General features: G+C 38.0%; 1 protein-coding gene across 14 annotated transcripts in view; it reads left to right on the top strand.

Moving 5' to 3' along the window:
• NRXN3 (neurexin 3) overlaps positions 1-21683 on the top strand; it is a 1774776-nt gene that overhangs the window by 1704146 nt on the left and 48947 nt on the right. For 13 of the 14 annotated variants that reach the window (XM_043920656.1, XM_043920646.1, XM_043920650.1 and 10 more), the window contains one exon: positions 10722-10800. In XM_043920656.1, the coding sequence (XP_043776591.1) occupies positions 10722-10800 (79 nt within the window). Of the gene's footprint in view, positions 1-10721; positions 10810-21683 lie in introns of all 14 variants that reach the window. The other variant, XM_043920648.1, reaches the window with a different exon arrangement.

Here is a 21683-nt window from a genome sequence, read left to right as displayed (position 1 = left end):
GTGTGCTCCAGAATCCAAACTATTCAGAATTTCAACATCCCTTGACTGATGCCTGTGTCACTGTGGGTCATGTTAATATTTGGCCTTGGTCCCTCACCCTCTAAAAACAGATGCTTGATTTCAGTATCATCATTAGAATAAAGACCTCAGCTTAGAAATTAATCCCCAACTCAAAAAATAAAAAGAAAGAGAAAGGCAGGGGAGCCAGAAGGTGAGCAAGCAGGAACCGGAGGTCAGGTCACGGGAAAGTGAAAGGCTCTCCGTCGTGTCTGACTCTAGGCAGCCCCATGGACTGTAGCCTCCAGGCTCCTCTGTCCATGGGATTCTCCAGGCAAGAACACTGGAGTGGGCAGCCATTCTCTTCTCCAGGGGATCTTCCCAACCCAGGGATCGAACCCAGGTCTCCTGCACTGCAGGCAGATTTTTCACCATCTCAGCCATCAGGGAAGCCCACGGTCTTTGGAGCTTGAGCTCCAGTTGTCGGCATCCCTTCGTCATGGTTAGACCCCCACACTCCAAACAAGGTTTGTGGTGGAAGCCGGAAGAATGTACAGAGGAACACAGCCAAGCCTTTCTGATTAGCAGTCCTGGAGAGGGCTGCACCAATAAGAAAAGCATCCATTAAAGCCAGACCTTTGTGTGTACATAATCAATAGGCTCTTGATCTAGATTCCTGGAGATGTGTCTGGTTGGGTAGGTGTGTTTGGTTTGTTGGTTTTTTTTTTTTTTAGTTTATTTGTTTTTTTCTCCCCCTGCCTTCTAAATAATATGTAATTTCTCCAGGCCAAGAAATAAATTGAAAGGATTTAGAGGGATTTGCTTATCAGTGGAACACCACGTAGCATTACATTCCTCCTGCTTTGGGGAAGGTACATTGAAGTTTGGTTAATCTTCTGTGGTTCAATACTCCTCTCCCCTCTGTCAGGCTGCCTTGAACAACAGATAGATTAATCCCCCTCTTCCCACTCTCTTCTCCCTCCTCCCTCTCCTCTCTCTTGATCCACCCCCTTTTTTTTTTTTTTTTTTGAGCAGATGGAAGAAAAATCTTAAAACTGGAAAGAAAAAGAAAAAAAAAAAAAGGATACTGCATCACATTTATTTATATAATCCTACAGGACTTCAAGGATAGAAGTAAAGGACTCCAATCTTCGGCACAAAGTCTGGCTGAGCTTAGCTTGGTTTTTTTATACTGTTAATTAAATCTTGAGTCTACAAAGGGATTTCCTTAAAGGTTAACCCATTAGAACAATTTATTATAAATCATGTCAGTCTTTATTCTGCTCCAATATATGTGTGGAGTAGTGGGGGCAGAAAGGAGCAGTGTGGAGCCTATTCACAGTGGGCAGAGTTTAAAGGGAAGCTGGTGATACCATTGGCTTGGATTCCTATGCAATCTATCATCTTTAATGATAATGAATAACTAGTAAATGTTTTACGGTAAATACCATTTGTGAGCCTCATATTAATTTCACTTTTTGTATCATAGTTGTTGGTTTAGCATCACTCAGCGCTTTCTCGTTGGGTTTGGCCCCAGTCCTGGCAGTTTGTAAACTCCACGAGGACAGAGACTGGCTCAGTCCAGCCCCTCAGCACAGCGTCTGACACGTGGTGGGCTGTCGGTCAATGTTTGTTGAGGGAAGACTGATTGCATGAGTAAATACACACATCTGTAAAACCATATATCCAGAAAAATGAGGGTTATGTTTGTTGTCACTTGCTTTTATTTTTTATATTCAGTTTTCTAACAGAGCTTAGTTTTAATTAACTAATGTGGTCATGCTGAATGCAATGTCTATAGCCCAGGGCAATACTCTTAAAACCTTCTCATTCTAAAGAAATATGAGCCAAGTAAAATATGTGTGTAGTCATATCTTACTTGGCAAGGGGTTATGTCCACATAGAGAGAAGAAAGTAGTATCTTGAAAAACCAGAATGACATGAACTCCAGAAGACTTTTAAAAAATTCAGTGTTGTTCCCTGTTATATGTAAAATGGATAACCGACAAGGACCTACTGTATAGCACATAGAACTCTGCTCAATAGCATGTGCCAGCCTGGGTGGTAGGGAGGTTTGGGGGAGAAGGGATACATGTATGTGTATCCCTGAGTCCCTTTGCTATTCACCTGAAACTATCACAACACTGTTAAGTGGCTATACCCCAATACAAAATAAAAAATTTAAAGTTTGAAAAAAAAAATTCAGTGTTGTTCCAATTAAGATACATACATAGAGGTAGGGCTCAAGGGTTATTCAGAAAATATCTTCTCCAGGCTGAACTTTGTCCTTTTGTTTTCATTTTTCTGAACCTGCCTCATGTTACGCCCCTGTCTTTTACACTTGAGTATGACAAGTTCAGATGATGTATTTCATTTTCTCATAATGGTATTGGTTGCTTCTTTTGAAGATGACTATGAAGAGGATGTTAAGAATAAAGAGGGTGTAAGGACTTCTCTGGTGGTCCAGTGGTTGAGACTTCGCCTTCCAATGCAGATGGTGTGTGTTTGATCCCTGTTCAGGGAAATAAGATCCCACATACCCCTTGGCCAAAAAACCAAAACATTAAACAGAAGCAATATTGTAACCAATTCAACAAGGACTTCAAAAATGGTCCACACCAAAACACTCTTTAAAACTAAAGTGCGGTAGACATAATCATGCCCATACAACCTTACCATGATTTAAGGACTATTTTAGGATTGGGTTTGAACTGGAGGAAGTGGTGGGGTCGATGGTGAAGAAGAGAGGGATGAGATGATCACTTCTAACAAGTTTGCCCAAGTTCCAGTTTTACCTTTGGTGCAGTCTAAAAATCATCCAGTAGTTTGTGTGTGTAATGGGGAGGGGGTATCTACTAGCATTGCTCAAAGGTTGAACTATGCAATGGCAACAATTTGATGAAGAATAGCTTACGTTTAAAATACATTTAAATTGAGATGGTCAAACTTTTCAAATATCATTAAAGATTGTTGATTGATCTAGAGTTCTTATTTAATTAAAAGTATCCCAGGCATTCTTTTTTTTTTTTTTTAAATAGAGTAAGACCTTCTCTCCTATGAGATACTGAACTCCAGCTCCATCTCAGAGTGGAAGTATGGAGACAAGAAAACTAAAACTCCAAGCATTTGAAGGAATTTAATTCTTTTTAGCATGAAGCAGCTGCAGAGATGTATGGCTGTTTTCTGTGGGACTTCAGAATATTTATGGGCCTTTCTCTTTTCCTTTTTCACTGGAAGAAAAGCGATCATCATTCTTGAGTGTGTTATTTATAATTTCATAAAGCTGTTCTGTGGCAGGACTTATTTTATCTTGCATTTAATCTCGGTCAAATAACCGTGCTTCCAAGGAGCTGGGTGGAAAAAAATGATTATCCCCCCAAATGATTAGCTTATTCTCAGTAAAAGATAAAGGGCTAAAGGCTGGAATTTTGAAATCACAAATAGGTACCTGGGCAGTAAGGAGGGTGAATAGTGAAACTCTCTTAAACTATTCAGACCATGGCAGCAGATATTTTTCTCAGTGCCAAATAATGGGTAACAATGAAGAATGGTGTGGAACCATTCCTATACTGAGATGAGGTAGAGCCTTTCAGAGTAAATAATTAGAAGCAGGTGATTATAGAAACAATAACTCATTGGTGGAAAATGAGAAGCCAGGCTGGTGAAACTGAGGGAATTGAAAGTAAATATACCTATAAATTTACCTGGGTGGACAGAGTTTTGAGCTTTCTTCTGTCCCAGTTTATTCTAAGGTAATTTCAATAAACATTGGTAGGGGGAAAAAAAAGAATATAAATGCAATAAAAAATCTTTCAGGAAAGGAATAAAGAGGGTTTCTGCCAGAGAGATATTTTATTGAAAGTTATTATAATACCTGTCTTTAGTTTTATGAATCCTAATACAAAACCAAGTAATTTCAACATGTGGATTAAAAATATGAAATACATATTTTAAAACTGGGTAGTGTGAATTATTATTTTTAATATAGGACTTGGCTAATATATTTGGACAGAAGTATATTTTCCTCCCCTTGAGAAGGCGAGTAAAGGTCTTTCATCTGCATGGTAGGGGGTGGGGAGGGTGCAGTCAGACTCACGCCTGTGTTCTGAAACCACGTGTATCCGCTCCCTAAGGCAATGTGACGGCTGACTCCTCACCGGTGTGGGGAGGGGAAGAAGGAGAGGAGTCCGGGAGGGCAGGATATTAAATTCACGCTTATTATCCGAGTTTGCAAGAACAGCGCGATAACTCAGGGAGCTGTCATCCTGTCATTCTAGTACACCTCTTCACTCTAGTCGTCCTGTACTCCTCGCGGGTACACAAATAAACTGTGCTTTTTCATGTCTCTGAGCCTTTCCGAAGACCGTTGATTTCGCCTAGGATGCCCTTCTCCTCCTCAAAGCTCTCGGCTTTCCCCTGCTTCCCTGCGGCCTGTCCCTGAGGGCTCATTTACACATCCTCCTTGGCCTGGGAGCTCTCTCCCTTCCCCTGCGATTTGTTCCCTTCATACCTGCTGCTGACTCTTGTCAAAGCATTCAGTTTGCTCTGTCAGGCTTGCCCGTTTACCAGACAGGCTCCTCAGAGACCGTGAATTCCCAGGGCAAAAGAACTGCTTTGTCTATCACTTTATCCCTCCTGGTACAAGGCTTGACACTTAGGTGTTCAATAGGTATTTATTAAATGGCATTAATATTAATAAATATTAATAAAGTGATACTGCTAATATATACTATATTAATGTATTATATATAATGTAGCAATAAAATATATTAATCAGGTATTAATAAAGGAATGAGTGAGTGAATGAAAAAGCACCTTGATGATATAGTTACATATTGCTGAAGGTGGATCTAATCACTCAGCCACTGAAAAACTGATTGGGGACTGCTTATGGATCTTCTGGTCTTCCTTGAATGACTTACAGATAATGTTGATATTTGACATATAGGAACCCCAGTATGTAAACACTTTAAGCTTAGCCATTGGGAATCATGAGAGTTTTAGACAATCATTGAGAGGAGAGAAAATGTTAAGATGACACACCAGGGACCCTGATGAACATTTCTCACACAAGGACACAAACAGAGAAAGTTCCTGAGGCAATACTGCTATTTGAGAAGTGTGGATGGTGGGCAGTTAGAAATAGCAGATGTCTTTAAAATATCTCTGCCCTTGGTTATTATGAGTACTGAAAATTAATATGTGTTAACTGCTTAGCACAAAGCCTGAATATGGCAAGTGTTTAAGTAGTAAATTAATAGGCCTGATTTTAGAGGGTTCAAACATCTTTTTCTTCTCAAGAGTACTAACTGCTCCTCTTTCTAAGGAATTATGAATATTAATGAAAAATGACTGTGATTGTAAGAAAACATATACACTCACCAGTACACACTCTCTCTCTCTGTCTCACACACACACACACACACACACACACAGCCTAGGGCTACTGCATTTTATTTATGGAAAAAAGTCCACAGTTCCATTCTAAATGCCTGTGATAGTTGTATCCAGAGTCTGTGAAATATTGCAATAGTCAAACGTACTCCACCACCCATGGGAACCAATAGTTAAAAGAAATGTGCCTTTTCTTCCAAGGGTAAGAGTCAGACCCTGCATTCACTTATAACTGGGGAAAGGCAAAGACAAGAAATATTAAAAGCTCCTAAAAGCCTTGGGTTTTCTGAGAGTAATTTTGAATCAAATAGACATTACTTTAGGATGTGATCCTAAGGGTATATCCAAAAGCCTAGGTTTGTAATTTTTGCTGTTGTTTTCAGGTAGCAGGGACAGAAATAGTTTTATTTATTTATTTATTTTTTTAATCCCTAAATATAGTGATCTTAATCCTGCCTTTTGCAAATCAAAGCTTGCTACCCTGGCAGAGCAAGCATTTCTGAGACTGCACAGTGTTCTGCGGCAGGCATGACTGTATCCAATGCCAGGTTCTCCAGATAAACACTGTTTTCCACAATGGGCAAGGAGGGGGTTGAGATATTTGTAATTGCTTTGGGAATTTCAGTGGCTGTGGCCATAAACGGTGATGGTGAAGTTTCAGAGACAGAAAGGAAGGGGTTTAATTCATATAAGACCCTTGAGGAATGTATGGACCTACAGCCCTTGGAAACTGATTTCATCTTCCAGTAAACTTTTAAGCTCTCTTGGCATGCTCTTGAGTATATTTTTCTTTATCAGTCTTCATAGCTGATCCAACCAGAAATGGTGTTTGTATCACTATGTGGAGGTCAAGAATTATCAACAAGCAGTTCTATTGAGGGATAAATCAGTAACGACAGAGTGCAAAGGCAGATAGCAAATCTATGTAAATTAGGAGTAGCAACCAGTTTCCATGTTCCTGTTGATTGACTGGTTGATTGAGTTAGCTAGTTTTAGCTCCTGTTTATTGAGCGTGTACCACATGCCAGAGACAGAGTCTCACTTTTAACATTACTTTTAAATCACATGCCCAGGTAATGACAAAAGACTGTATTCATCCCAGTTTAGAGATGAAAGTAATTGAAGCCTGAAGAGGGGAGGTAACTGACTCTCCCAACTCACAGACATGCTTAGGAGCTGGGATTTTCCAACTATACTGCAACTACACTCTTCATGGCCTGTTGTCTCCTGTTCTTAGACACCATGCATAGGAGCTTCTGGCAAAATGTGCTTCTGTTGCCTTGGAGGAACATTGTTATCATCCATACACATATTAAAAAAAAAAAAAGTCTTTGGGAAGAGGGGCATGGCCAGTTCACTTCACTGAAAGTGAGGAGGGAGGATATGGTGAGCATAGGTGTGGGGGCTGCCCTGGGGTTTAGGGCCCATTGTGGGCACAGAAATGGGGGTAGTGATGGAGAAAGGGAGTAGGGGCTTGGGACAGTGTCACTCAAACCACAGGAGAGAGAATTTTTGCAGTGTTGGAGGAGGCTGTGGGTCTGTTTTAAGTGCTGTGGGCCCTTGGCAGGTCACAAGCCATTTCCATATTTAAGAGGAAGCTAAGAGGAAAGTGGGAAATAGTCTTCAACTGCAGAGCCTAGTACTTATCTTAAAAACCAAACAAAAACAAAAAAACTTTACATTGTGTTTTGGCTAATAAAAATTCAGATAATTTTTACAATGTTAAAGATTCCCCTAATATGTTAACACCTTTTTGGTTTCTCTTGAAGTTTTGCATTCTTTTCATACATTTGCTCCGTGGCCTTTTTAAACTTTATTACCTGGCCTTCAATTCTTAAGACGAGCTTGCTAGATTTTCATTAACTCAGCAGTTTTCATTCATTTCCAGTGACCAAAGCTAGTTAAGCCTTATATGGGCCATTCTGTAAGGTCCTTATAATCGTCACCAACAACTAATTTCCAATTGATTACATGTTTGAAATGTATTCTCAACCTCTAAGGAGATTTTTAGACTATTCCCCCTCAAGTGCTCTTTTCCATAAAATTTTAATATCAGGTATACTGTAATTTGTTTAAGAACTGTGGGCCCTTGGCAGGTCACAAGCCATTTACATATTTAAGATCCTCACCCTTTTGCCCAAAACAATTATTGCTGAGCGTTGTCATCCCCATAGAAAACGCATGCCTTAGAACTATCAAACAATGATTATGTTATCATTGTTTAGTCACTCAGTCATGTTTGACTCTGTGACCCCATGGACGGCAGCACGTTAGGCTTCCCTGTCCTTCACTGTCTCCCAGAGTTTGCTCAGACTCACGTCCATTGAGTCTCTGCTTGCTCTCTAACCATCTCATCCTCTGTCATCTCCTTCTCCTTTTGCCTTCAATCTTTCCCAGCATCATGGTCTTTTCCAATGAGTTGACTCTTTGCATCAGATGGCTTCAGCTTTAGCATCAGTCCTTCCAATGAATATTCAGAGTTGATTTCCTTTAGCATTGACTGGTTTGATCTCCTTGCAGCCCCAGGGACTCTCAAGAGTCTTCTCCAACAACACAGTTCAAAAGTATCAGTTCTCTGGAGCTCAGCCTTCTTTATGATCCACTTCACACCCATACGTGACTACTGGAAAAACCATAGCTGTGACCACACTTTATCAGCAAAGTGATGTTTCTGCTTTTTAATACACTGTCTAGGTTTGTGACAGCTTTTCTTCCAAGGAGCAAATGTCTTTCAATTTCACGACTGCAGTTACTGTCCACAATGAATTTGGAGCCCAAGAAAATAAAATCTGTCACTGTTTCCACTTTTTCCCCTTCTATTTGCCATGAAGTGATGGGACCGGATGCCATGTTCTTCATTTTTTGAATGTTGAGTTTTAAGCCAGCTTTTTCCCTTATTAAGAGTCTCTTTAGTTCCTCTTTGCTTTCTGCCACTAGAATGGTATCATCTGCATGACTGAGGTTGTTGATATTCCTCCTGGCAATCTAGTTCAAAACTGGTAAATGGGTCCGTCAGGATGGTATATTGTCACCCTGCTTCTTTAACTTATATGCAGGGTACATCATGCAAAATGCCAGGCTGGATGAATCACAAGCTGGAATCAAGATTGCCGGAAGAAATGATTGTGGCCTTTCCCATATATTTGCCTTTGCATCTGCACAGTTAATATTTATTCTCTTACCACCTCCCTTCCCTGAATGACGGGAAATGGACCTGTACTGGCCCTATCACAGCCAGAAACTCCAGAAGAGTGAGCTTATGATCTCTCTAACACAAATAGTAATACTCCAGGATACAAATGCCAGCATCAGTTGCTGGAAGTGAAATGCACACGTCGGTAGTGTCTAATTGAAAATAAAAATAGAATGTTTGAAAAATCTTTTTCTTTCAACTTTAAGGAGGAGAGAAGTATCTCTTTGACAAGTGTAGAATAAAGATCAAGAATGTGGTTTAAGGTCCCTCTCTGCCACTGTGAGTTAAGCGAAATCAATTACCTAATGTGGTTTTTCTCCTGTGCTTTGCTGTGTTCAGCGGTTCTATGCCTCCTATGTCTATTTCAAGAAGGACATTGTCTGGAAACACTAAGCATATGGGTTGTCATGTGTATTCATTTTCTAGGGCTGCCATAACAAAGGACCACAGACAGAGTGGCTTAAACAAGAGGGATTTAATTTCTCACGGTTCTAGAAGCTGGCACTCTGAAGTCAAGCTGTCAGGGGTCTGATTTCTTCGGAGGCCTCTCCCCCTGGCTTATAGATGACTGCCTTTCCCTTGTGCCTTCCCGTGGTCTCCCCTCTGTGTGTGTGTGTGTGTGTGTGTGTGTGAGAGAGAGAGAGAGAGAGAGAGAGAGAGTCTCTTCTTTTATAAGGAGAGCAGTCATGTTGGATTTACTTACCCAAATGACCTCCTTTTAACTTCATTACCTCTTTAAAGACCCCATCTCCAAATAGCAGTCACATTCTGAGGTACAAGGGGGTTAGAACTTCAATATACAAACTTGGGAGAGGACACAGTTCAGTCCATAGCATCCTATAAGAAGGGGATGCAAGAAGCCTACGGGAGCTACAAATGCAGATTTTAAATAAGATGTATGTGTTCAGATCTTCACTATGTGTTTTACTAGCTGTGAGTCTTTTAGCAACTCACTTAACCTCTCTGAACTTCAGTTCTCCTTAAAAGTATAATAATTATCCCTGTCCCGAAGGACCAATGTGAGAATTGTGTCTCATTAATTAGTAATAACTGTAACTCGTAAGCCTGTATATGCGTCTAGCAGAGCATCTGACTTGTAATTGCTTTTCCTCTTGAATATGGATTGAGACTTCAATGCATTGGGAATAATAAGACTAGCAAGTCAGTTAATACTATTAACATCAGGAAGTAGAAAGCAACGAGCATTTGTTGAACAACTGCTAGTAGGACAAAAGTTTTGTTTTTAGACAAGAGCTGTAGATTAATGATTGATTGGTTGATCTAAAGAGTATTTATTGTGCACGTAGTATGTACCAGGTACAGAAAGGAGTCTTCTCATTTACTATCTAGCAAGGGCCCTTCGCACTGACCATGCCCACAGTCCCTTATATTTCTTGCAGCAGCAGATTCCCTGTCTTTGGGGAATTTCTGCAGGATTCAATAGGAAAAAAATTTTTTTTTTCTCAAATTGAATTACTACTGTTACAATCAGAAATTTTGTGCTCTCTTCAGATACAGCCTTACCTGTGTGTCCAGAGGCTGTCTTGTAGTGTCTGTCTGCTGGTCCACATTACTAATTCAGCTAATTGCAGCAATTACATGAAGAAATCGCTGATGGCGAGAGAAGTCATTATGCTATTCCCGAACAGACTGCCTTCCACGGCATTCATTAATTATGCCAGCCTATAGATTCGCGACCATCAAATCATACACTTGAGACTGCACACCATATGCACTGAAACTCTCTCCAAGCTGCCGAGCATTTCTGTGCTGGCTTGCTCTCTTGTATTGCCACCATCTGCAATAGCCTTTCTCCTGCCCTTCTGATTCTCAAAATTGAAAGTAAAGTAAGGATAGAGTCAGGCTGCAAATGTGATCTACAGGGATGGGATAGGCTTGAGCCTCCTGGAACCACCTTGGGTTACTCAGCTTCCCATGAGACCCACCCAGAGTGTCTGGACCCAGAGCCATTCACAGCTACACAAGAGTTAAAATTCTCTACCCTTCTTTAGAGAAGAAAGACAGTAATGATGATGGAGGCAGGACACAATGATGAGTCTTTGGTACTTTTGTGCATTGGTTTCCTTATCTCTTTCTCTCTTCCCACATCTCATTATTTTTTCTTTGACATGCACAGCCAACATCAGATGACCTTGTTTCATCTGCTGAATGTTCAAGCGATGACGAAGACTTCGTTGAATGTGAGCCGAGTACAGGTAGGTTAGGTCAGTCTTGTTTTGCTTGCTTTATTTTTTCATTTGCAAAAAACAATGCATACATATATGTGAATATACATGTGTTTTATAAATATTATAGTGTGTTAGTGTGTGTATTTCCTATATCTATATATGTATACATATACATATATAAATATCACTGTATAGTCAAAAGCATCAAATCCCATGGAAGGAGCCATAAGACCCCGGGGAAATTTAAAGTCAGTTCCTTGACTAGCTAAAGAAAACTCAATAGGACATAACATTGAGCAATTAGACACCCAGATTAACCACCAGAAGAAACAGGAAATGTATAGCAGCCAGTGGCAGCTATGAAATTGACACGGGGTGAGAGCATGAAGACTTCTATATTGGATTGACATAAAAAAAATAAAATATGAAGCCAAAGTGGAGCCATAAAGGCCATTTAATTCTCATGACTGTTCTGACTCTTAAGTGGCAAACAAAACAGAAGCAAAACCAAACAACCAAAAAAAAAATTTTTTTTTTCCATGGGATTTCAACAGCAGTTAACATGGCATTATATTTATACTAATTTTGTTCCTTGTGTGTTTAGAGAATTTGTGCAGCAGTGTAGCATAGTAAATACAAAATTAGTACAGAACCATGCCGTGTCAACAGCTGTGATGCTTCAAAATGTATCTACTGTGCTGAAGTTGAGAGGACTTTGGCAATTAGCAGCTTCAGTGTGTTCCCCATTTGCACCCAGATACATTTCAATGTTTTATGGTCTTTCTTTATAGTGAGCTATATACGATATAATGTCCAGCAGGCAACTGCAGTCCCTAATTATTTCCTATCAACTTTCCCAAGTCGTCTGTTTTGAGACTTGCTATAAGTTAAAAATTTACATTTATATATATAATAGAGAACAGATATCATCGAATTTCTGTGTATGTTTAATAGCATTTCAAAGCTGGAGTTGGGTTAGGATCTTATTTCTTCAAAGGCTAAGAGAAATAAATAGAATTTTCTAGCTGATTGTTTGGGTTATTTTATTTTTATTTTCCTTTTCTTTAAAAGAAAAGGAGAGCCGTTAAACATTTTCTTTTGTTAATTCTAGAGAAATTTGAGATTCATGAAAAAAATTAGTATAACAAAAGTAAAATCTTCCATTTGTTATCCTAAAATGATTTACAGATTTTGTAGAAACCTGACTGCTTGGTGTCTTGCAAGTGGCTTTGGATCCAGGAAGTTCTCTGGGTTTTTGTTCTTAGCATAGGGACAAAGCAGTGATATGTAGGTCCTTTTCTTTCTGGAGTGTATTCTGTTTCTTTGGAAGCTCAGTTGTGTGGGAGGAAAGTAAGTATGACCTGGTTAGTCAGATTTTTTTTTCAGACTTTGAGTCATAATATTGTATTAAGTGAGGTTTTAACTCTAAAGGGAGGATGCATCCAATCCATACCAGAACAGATTTTCTTTCATTCATTTAATAAATATTTCTGAGCCCTCAGGCAGGATACAGTTCATCTCCAGATTTGACTCCTTCCTGTTCTAAGGGTTTTCGCAAATGAGCTGTTGGAAAATAGAATATAGAGCTTTACTATTTAAACTACCTCTCCCGCAGAATTCAGTTCAACAAATATTTTTTGAGGGTCCCTGGTATATGCCAGGTATGTGTGAGATATTAAGAATTTAGCTATGAATATGGCATGCTCTCCAAGACGTATGTTAAATTAATTGATTGGGGCCAATAATTTAAGATACTTAGACTTTAATTTGGATTCCCTATTTACCCTTTATCAGGTTTTCTTGCTTTCACAGCAGTGATATCTATATATATGCAACAATGTTTATCAGATCTTTAGATTGTAAGTCTTCTTATAAAATCTAGACTTGATCATTCTGAATCATCACGCCTGTCTTCCCCTGCTACCTCCACACCCCCACATACATACACACAACAGACATCTCCATAGCAACTTCCATCAGAAGACAGAGGGCTTTTCTAGATCTCTGATTCATGAGATCTGCAGCTCCCCAGGTTGTGACTATACGTTACCATTTGGTATCAAACATAAACAGGGCAAAACCTGAAAAGCCCCAGACTAAGTCCGTTTGCTTTTTTAGTGGCTGTGCAGGTGTTTCATCTGATTCAAAAGCAGACGACAGAAATTCAATACCAGCATTTCTTGAGTGATATAATTACACGGGGCAGGTAGTGGAATAAAAACAATTTTTAAAACAATCTGTTGTGTTCTGCAAGGGAGGATGGAAGGGAATATATAAATAAACCAGGTGACAGAGAGCCCATCCCAAATGAGTTAACAATACCAGCTAAGAGACGTGTTAACCCCCTTTGCCCAGGATTATTTAACTGATCACAGTTGAAGAGTGAATGTTTCTTCTTTCTAAATTTAACTCCATAAAGTATTCCTGGTAAGGGATTCAGATGCACAGGGGAAAAGTCAGAGGCATATTTAATGCAAGAAGGAGATAGATATTCCTGTTGATGCAGAGGCTTTGCCTTGGGGGCCTGATTTATACTGATGAAGATTACATGCATAGAGCTATGAAGTTCTTTTTTGCATTGTATGAGAAATATCTCTATAGCCTTCAGATTTTCCAGAAATAATGCAGATTAAAAATCAGAAGCATTCAAACCAGTTGTTTCCAAAGCTAGATTTTGCACTGCCTGAAGAGAAGTCTTCCATTGCCCATGCAACTGTAGATAATGGTGACTTTTACATAATTTTGACGTAAATTGCTAGCCGTGAGATTCTATGTGAATACTGCGATTAAAATTCTAGTTTTGAACCTTCTTATTCACTACCTCAGTTCCTAAAATTTTTTTCTCTTCTAGACCTGATATTTACTGTAAATACACTAACTTTGGCTAATCTTGTATCATACTTGAAATTACCTTATCTTCTCTCACTATGTTAGCAAATTTATAATTTTCTAGGCTTTCTCAGTTATAAGGCATTTCACTTCTGCAAGGTCTTTCCTGATTAATTTAGGTCCATTAGATGTTCTTGCTTTTCATAATTTGGGCAGTCTAGTATATGTTATATTCAACAACTTTTGTTTTCATATGGGCATCAAATTTTAAATGAAATGATTTTTCATATTTAATTTTATTTAAATCAAAATGGACTTTATTGCTGCTGGGTTTGAGTCAGATGTAAGCAAATGACTTGTATACTGACAACGCACTTTGGCATTTAGAGATCACCCTGGTTTGGTGTAGCTTAGTCATATCACGTTTAGGGACCACTTACATTTTTTTAGCTTGGCTGATGATAGTCTAGAAACCTCATAAATCCATTAGATCTCAAATTTTCTCTATATATGTTTGCTGGAACATATGTAAATGAGTTTTTTAAAAAGGCTAAATCACGAGAGCAAGGCACAGAATGAAAGCTCAATTAGTATTTGCTGACTGAATTTATGTGATTCTCAAAATACCTCATAATCTTAAATTAAAATTGGAGATTTTCCATATCTCTCACTTCATCTCCCTTTAAACAATGAAATAAAACCTGTTTAAACTGATATATGATTTCATACAAGTAAGTATCACCCTAACAAAATCCACATTTCTTTTAGAAAAAATTATTCTCTACCGCATCCCTTCTTTTGCTGAGAATTAGATCATTTTATAGTGAGTTGCAGGGAAAATTGCATTTTCTGAACATTTGCTTTGAGAATGCAGAATTGAAATTATGAACTATAAAATGATAATTAGTCCATCTGTAGCAATAAAAATATTCAGAAGAATATTTGAATAGCTATTTAAGTACCTAAAGTTGAGGATCAGGATTTTATCTTTCCAAATTTGTAAACATTAATTGTGTCCCCTACAAAAGAAATATTTAATAGTTCAGATTTGTGTCTTTGCACATAAATGCCTCTCCTCCCAACTATGCTTCTATTGATATTAAATTGTGCAGTAAATGCATGTTTCATTGTTGATTACCTCTTTGTAATCAACAACAGCAGCAACAACAAAATAAACAAGCTGGAGAGGATTCAAATAACTATGAATTCAAATAGCTGGGAAATGGGATTCTCTCATGTGATTGTGGAAGTCAAATAAAAATTAAGATCTTTAGTAAGGTTTGCCTCCATGATCTAAAATATGGGAATGAATTCTAAAATTCAGAGTGATGAAATCCACTTTTCATTCCTTCTCTCTCCCTCCCCCAACTCCCATGCCCAGTGTCTCCATCTTTAGGAAAAAAATAAAAAACCATCAAAACGAATGTATTGTCAGATTGGCTTTTGCATAATTAAAAACTACCAATTGTCTGAATTTTTTGTTTTATGGTTTTAAGATTGGAAAAATCCTGGGAGCAGGGTTTATAGAGCAGAGGGAAAAAAAATTAAAAGAAATGCCTTTTACACCTAAGCAGTGGGTATGGCAGTAATTAACAACTACATTGATTCATCCAGCCATTATCCGGGGATACATGTTTCTAGTTGTCGATTAGCCAGGTTTCTTGCCTCCACTTACCTTAAATGTCCTTTGATCACATCTTAAGGGACCAGCACTTCCACCAGAGGGCAGACAGTAACAGGAAGTGAAGATGAAACACGTTCATCCATCAATAGGACTGTGCTAAACAACTTCCATAATGGTGGGATTGAGGGAGATGTTTAAACTAATGACAGTAATCTGAGATCACAAAATAATTACTATTCCCAGAGTGCTTCTCAGATGTACTTTCACGCCTCAACTCTACAGTCCTCACATTTGCATTTGGTGTTATTGCTTTGTTCCTCTTTGTTAGTCACACTATGATAGCCAACCCATTATAGGGGAATTTAAATTTGGCGAAACACCAAGAATTTACCCCTGTTTATGTTCTCCAGGTGGACCTGGGTTCTTAGTCTTTATCAGTTTGAGGTGCTTCAGTAAACTATTTATAATATGAAAATCTGGCACTGAGTTGTTAAAAGCTCGCCACATCCTTAGAGTTTTTATTTGCTGGGACGTTGTGGAAAGTGCAACTGAAGTGTTAAGACAGTAATAGTTTTCTAATAAAGGATAGGAAGAAATAGAGCATTATTTTTCAGAATTTATAGAGGAAAAGTAATAAATGTGCTGATTCTCAACCTTAAATAGGATGTTGGTAATCTTCAGGGTTTACAGAAATGCATTTTGTCATTAGTGGCTCTAGCAAGCTCTACGAGTTAGCAACTGATACATTTTTATTACAAAGAAATTGATTTTTATTTAACTTTAGATTTTTCCATATGGAAACTCATGATTGGTAAATAGAATTATGTTTAAGGATCATCAGTCAAGTAGCTATTCAGTGGATAGTAGAATAGTAAATGCCAAAATAAAATGCCACTGGGCTTCCCTTGTGGCTCAGTGGTAAAGACTCACGTGCCAGTGTAAGAGACATGGATTTGAGCCCTTATCCAGGAAGATCCCACATGTTGCAGAATAACTCAGCCTACGCATCACAGCTATTGAGGCTCTGCTCTAGGGCCGGGAGCTGTAACTCCTCAGCCCACGTGTTGAAACTGCTGAAGCCCGCATGCCCTGGAGCCCACGCTCCTAAACAAGAGACGCCACCACAATGAGAAGCCTGCACACGGCAACGAGAGAGAAGCCCCCACTCGCCACAACTAGAGAAAAAGCCTGTGCAGCAATGAAGACTCGGCACAGCCAAAGATAAATAAATATAAATAGAATTATGTTTTTAAAATGCTGTAGGAATGTCTGAGTATCACGGTGCCCAGATTTCACCTTGAATTTTAGGGTCTGCTTAAAAATATTCTGAATAAAGGTAAAATAGAAGTAATCTGAGAAATACTTTAGCTTTGGAAAGAGGAATACAAGCAGATGTAAATTTCATTAATGAATCATTATTGACTGTGAACATGTATGAGATCTGAGCTATAATACATATCCAATGTATGTAAAGCAAGCAACTAGTCACATATGTAGATCTAGTCTAAGTCCTGCCAATTTTTAAATAGAGTACATTCATGGGTGTATAATGTTCTTAATTTAATGGGATAGTTTCTGTCTTTATTCATTAACTCACTTAGTGATAAGTTGTATTACTTTTTTATAACCCAACTCCATCCTAGCCCAATCTAATTTTTAAGTAATATGTGGCCTTTAAATCCCTAATGGTAAAATGCTTTGAAAATTAGAACAAGAATAAAAACATAAGTATACAAAAATCTACTAATTGGCAACTGGGCACTTGATAGTACAGGAATAGTGTACATAAAATGTGTTCATGGATTTATCATTATAATAGATTTTATAACCAAAACAAATAAATCTAATAACAAAAGACTATACAAATGAAAAAAAGTTCTATTTATCTCCATTACCCAAGATTTTTTGGTGATGTTGAAAAGGAAAAGGGATCAATAATATCAACATGTAACTTTCCATTTGCTAGTTTAATAAATCAGTTATTTATGCGATAATCTTTAGTGACTACTGTGTATAGACACGAGAGTAGATACCAGGAAGACAAACGAGGAGACTCTTTCCAGGAGTTCATAGTCTCTTAGGGAAATCAGATACAAAAATAAGAGGAATAAGAGGAAAGGAGGGGTAAGAAGAAAAGAAACAGTGTAGACAAGGAATGGAAATGCCTGGAATGTTATCAGTACTCGAAGCAGAGGTCTCTTAATTCCCCACTTAGCATACCCATCCAAAGTCAGGCAAGAAAAATCACAGATCATGCCAACTTGCACAGCACTATTTAACCCCAAAGAGCATTCTTCTACACCTTAAGTAGGGGGCACAGAATTTCTGATTCATTATGATTGAAAAATTAGTTCTGAACATATACAGTATTACCTAGAGCTTCTTAGGTAATAGGCAAAGGATGGACAGGTTGAGAACATTTTAAACCAGACTCATGAGAACTTCCTGATTTCAAATGCCAATGCAAGTAGTTGATAAGGAGTGAGCTTAATGCAGTCATTAAGCAAGTCCGCCCTCCCTGAGAAAACGATTCAATAAAGAGGGATTGGGTTTTAAAAAGAGAGATTTTTTTTTTTTAAAGAGAGATTTTTTTTTTTTTTAAAGAGAGATTTTTAATGGGTTTTCTTTGATTCTTTGTGTTCTCTATTTTTTCTCCCATAAGCCCCAGTACATATACTGTGTATACACATATATATTTAGGTATGTGTGTATACTAAATATGTAGTGCCTATCATTCCTTATATATGTGGACACAGTATGTTGTATTAGACTAATGGAAACAGAGATTAACAACAGCCCCTTCCATCAGCCATGTGTTTACACAGAAATTCACGCCATCATCCTTACATCCGCCAACATAGACATGCATGATACTGTGTTAACTTGGCAAAAAAGCATGTTAATTTCTTTTAGGTTTTGTTTTCTTCTTTATCATAATTATAATGATGATTCCATAATTCAGTTATCCTTGGGAGGGGTGGAGAGAAAAAATTATACAGATATATCTATCCATATATGCACATTCCTGTGTATATATATAAATAGATATATACTTCGTATGTATTTGAAGAACATTTTCTGTTTTTTCACCTCATCTTGTGCCGCATGAATTTTTGGTGGTTCAATTTACTTTATTTTGTTTTGATTCATATTTAGTATTTTGGTCATTATGGCTATTTTTAACTCATTGCTATACTTTTATGAGTCATTATTCTTTCTGTACTGAGAGATATATAGATATACAAATCAACAAAGGCAACAAAATCTTTTCTTGCCATCCTAATCTCGAATTTCTCCCCCTTCAGTGAATCCTGCCAATATTTATACTCAAAACAAAACAAACCCCAATGAAAACCAAGAAAGTTGTGTACAAAAGAATGAAGTACTTTGTTTTCCTTTTCTTTCTACTATATATATATTTTTTTATTTTAATGTTCTTCCTTTCTCCTTTTTATTTTTCCTTATATCTGCACAGGCCACTTGCCTTTACTCTCCCCTTTATGACCATGCATTTTATTGAAAAAAGGACAAGTGAGTCAGAAAATGATAATAATAATAAAAGAAAAACATGCCGAAAGAACAGAGGAACATCCCTCTCCACAAATTTCAGATGGCATAAAAAGAATTTTATTGCGGACATAGACTATTGGTTGTATCTTTTATTTCCGGACAAGCCCAGGATCATTGTGTGGCATGCAGTGACGGTTCTGTAGCTAATTAACTAACCATGGCCTCCATCACCAGTGCATGGGCTGTCATGATGCCATCTTCTGTGTTTCATCCAAATGACACATCCAGGCTGACCCAGCAAGTCCAGTGTATGAGTTGTGGGGGTAACTTTCCTTTGTAGTTACAACCTCATGGGTCCTCATTTTTATTATGATTTCCACGGGGGCACGCAGCAGCCCCAAGAGCTGCTCTCGCAGCATCTCTCTCTGGTTTTGTTCTTGTGTTTGCTTTCCTTGGCCCAGCGGTCAAGCATGTGTCTCGTCTGGCACATCTGTCTTGCCATCTTGTCTTGGAGTCCACTGTCCTGGTGTTGTTCTGTGATTCTGTTCTCTGTTTGTAATATGTGGTTTGAAATCCTCTCCCTTTATTTCTCATGCCCCTACTGTTTCTACTTTTAACCTTGCCCTTAAGGAACTTCACAAAGAAGCAAAACAAATTTTCAGTTGAATTGTAAGGCTGATAACTGGTTTGCATCTGGAAGTCATAAGTTGCGCTTCTTACCTGGCTAAGAAGGCGAAACTTACAGTGGGAAACTACTAATGATAATAGCTAAACAACCACCCCGTGAACAACAATAAGAAACCCTTGTTGATTTCTTTGGCATGATTTAATGATCTTCCTGTCAAAGGGAGTTCGTGTAAGAGCAAATTTCCAAGGAGTTTTCCCATATAATATCAATCTTCTAGTTAAATGTTTTCTTCAGGAACAGATCAAAAGAAAATTTTTTCAGCAAATGTTACTGAGGAGCATTATCATTTCTGCTGTATAGAGCACTGTCTATTCCTGAATCAGTGAGGAATTTGCGAAAATATGAAAGTACTTGATTATGAAATTTATTTAATGTGTTTTAACCTAAAATATGAATGTGTTTGGCAAGTCATCCAAGAGAAAGAAAAAAAAAAAACTCACTGGTTCTACCTCATGCATATTTCAAGGTAAGATTATCTTTTGATCTCTCTTAATCAAATGATATATATTTTACTTTATTTTTTAATTCATGGAAGCCTTAGAGAGCCAACACTTTAACTCAGACCCAAGTTCTTTATGTATTTCTCTTTCCAAAGAATAAGACATACACAATAGATTTAGTTCTGAGAAGTGAGTTTGAATTTCTTGAGAGAGAGGTAGAAGAAAGTACCCAGGTAATTATTCAGATACTGGATTATACTTGTGAACTCTCAGGGAATTTGCTGCCTCACTTGGAATGCTTTGGTTTGTCTGATACTAAGAGTGTGAAAATGAATCTTTGTTACAACAGCTGTGTCCTCACCCACAGAGGTTGAACAAGAGTATAAAATAGGTCTAAAATGAATTGCTAGACTGATTTTTGAAATAGGGTCCTATGATTAAGAAGTCCATCTTTTTTAACCTGAAGAAGAGAAAGTGTTTCAAGGCAGATGCTTTTATGATGAGAAGTTTCGGTCATGTCCGTGTAGGTCTCTGCTATTCTTAGGGGTATAGAACAAGGGCAATGGAAGAGGAAATGTGTGAGCTCTGTGGACTCAGAACTTTCTTAGAAGGAAGAAAGGGAGAGATTGAAGGGGGAAAAGAGAGAAGGCGGGTAAAGAAAGTGGGGGAAGGATTGGGGGAGGGAGAGGGTATTGCTGACCAGTCAGATATAGCAGTGTGCTCATAAATGCATACAACCAGCACACACGTGGATACATACAACCATAATCTGTAGTATGTGGCAGTTTCTGTTTTATAAGACATTCCCAATCTGGCTGATTTCAAGCCACTGATACGACAATATTAAACTCAGAATTAGGAAGTAACACTCATGAGCACACATTTTCACCATACAGATGTGATAGATACCAAGGATTTCAAGAGCATACATAATCGTAAAGCACAGTAAAGTAATTAGAAAGTAATGGGATTTAAGCTTTTATTACCTTTGTTCTTCATCTAACGTATTCGATTATGGCTGTGTTTTAACAACCGACTTGGAAAATTCCTGAAAACGTAGCAATCAGAGATCATGAGCTGGCTCTGACGTGGCACTGGCCCAGGTGCATTCAAGCATGGTATTTTTATTTAAATCTCATTTTCAGTTATTACAGCATAGAAACTATTGTGGCCATCTTTTAATTGAGAAAATCGGGGCTCACAAAGCTTGCTTTTCCAAGGTTGCATGCCTGCACATATTGGCAGAGGTAAGATTCAACCCCAGATCTGTTAGGAAATGGATAACTTTTATTTCTTTTGCAGTGTGCACAGAGGATTGGGCTTGAACACTTATTAGAGAGCTAAATTTTAGAACTGTGACTTGCTCGTTTGTGGAGCTTTGACTAATTTTGTTTCCTCAAAATAGAGTTGCCAAAAATGCCTCCCTTAGTAACACTGAAGATGAACAGGATATTTCTTAGGCTTCCAAATTTTGTTTCTTGAGCTTTGCAAAGACGATAATAGATGCATTTCTTAGTACATAATTATAATGTGCAGCATCATTCTATTACTCAGTTATGTTTTTCTAACTTTTAAAATATAATGAACTTTATTTAGTTACAGCACTTGATGCGTGATAATTAACCAGCTTCACAGTGAACTGTATGAGTGCCCTTTACTTCCACATTTTTTCATAAACTAGTACATTAATACTTAAAACAGCATGAGAACTATTGTATCACAGAAAATGCAGTAAAAAAATAATTTTACTGTTAGATGCTTTAATTGCTGCTTTGTGAAAGAGTTTTGAGAAATCTGGGAGTTAAAAAGGAAAGTGTGG

This window comes from Cervus elaphus, chromosome 12, assembly GCF_910594005.1.
Source record: "Cervus elaphus chromosome 12, mCerEla1.1, whole genome shotgun sequence".
NCBI classification, from domain to species: Eukaryota; Metazoa; Chordata; class Mammalia; order Artiodactyla; family Cervidae; genus Cervus; species Cervus elaphus.
This window is presented reverse-complemented; position numbering and strand designations above follow the sequence as displayed.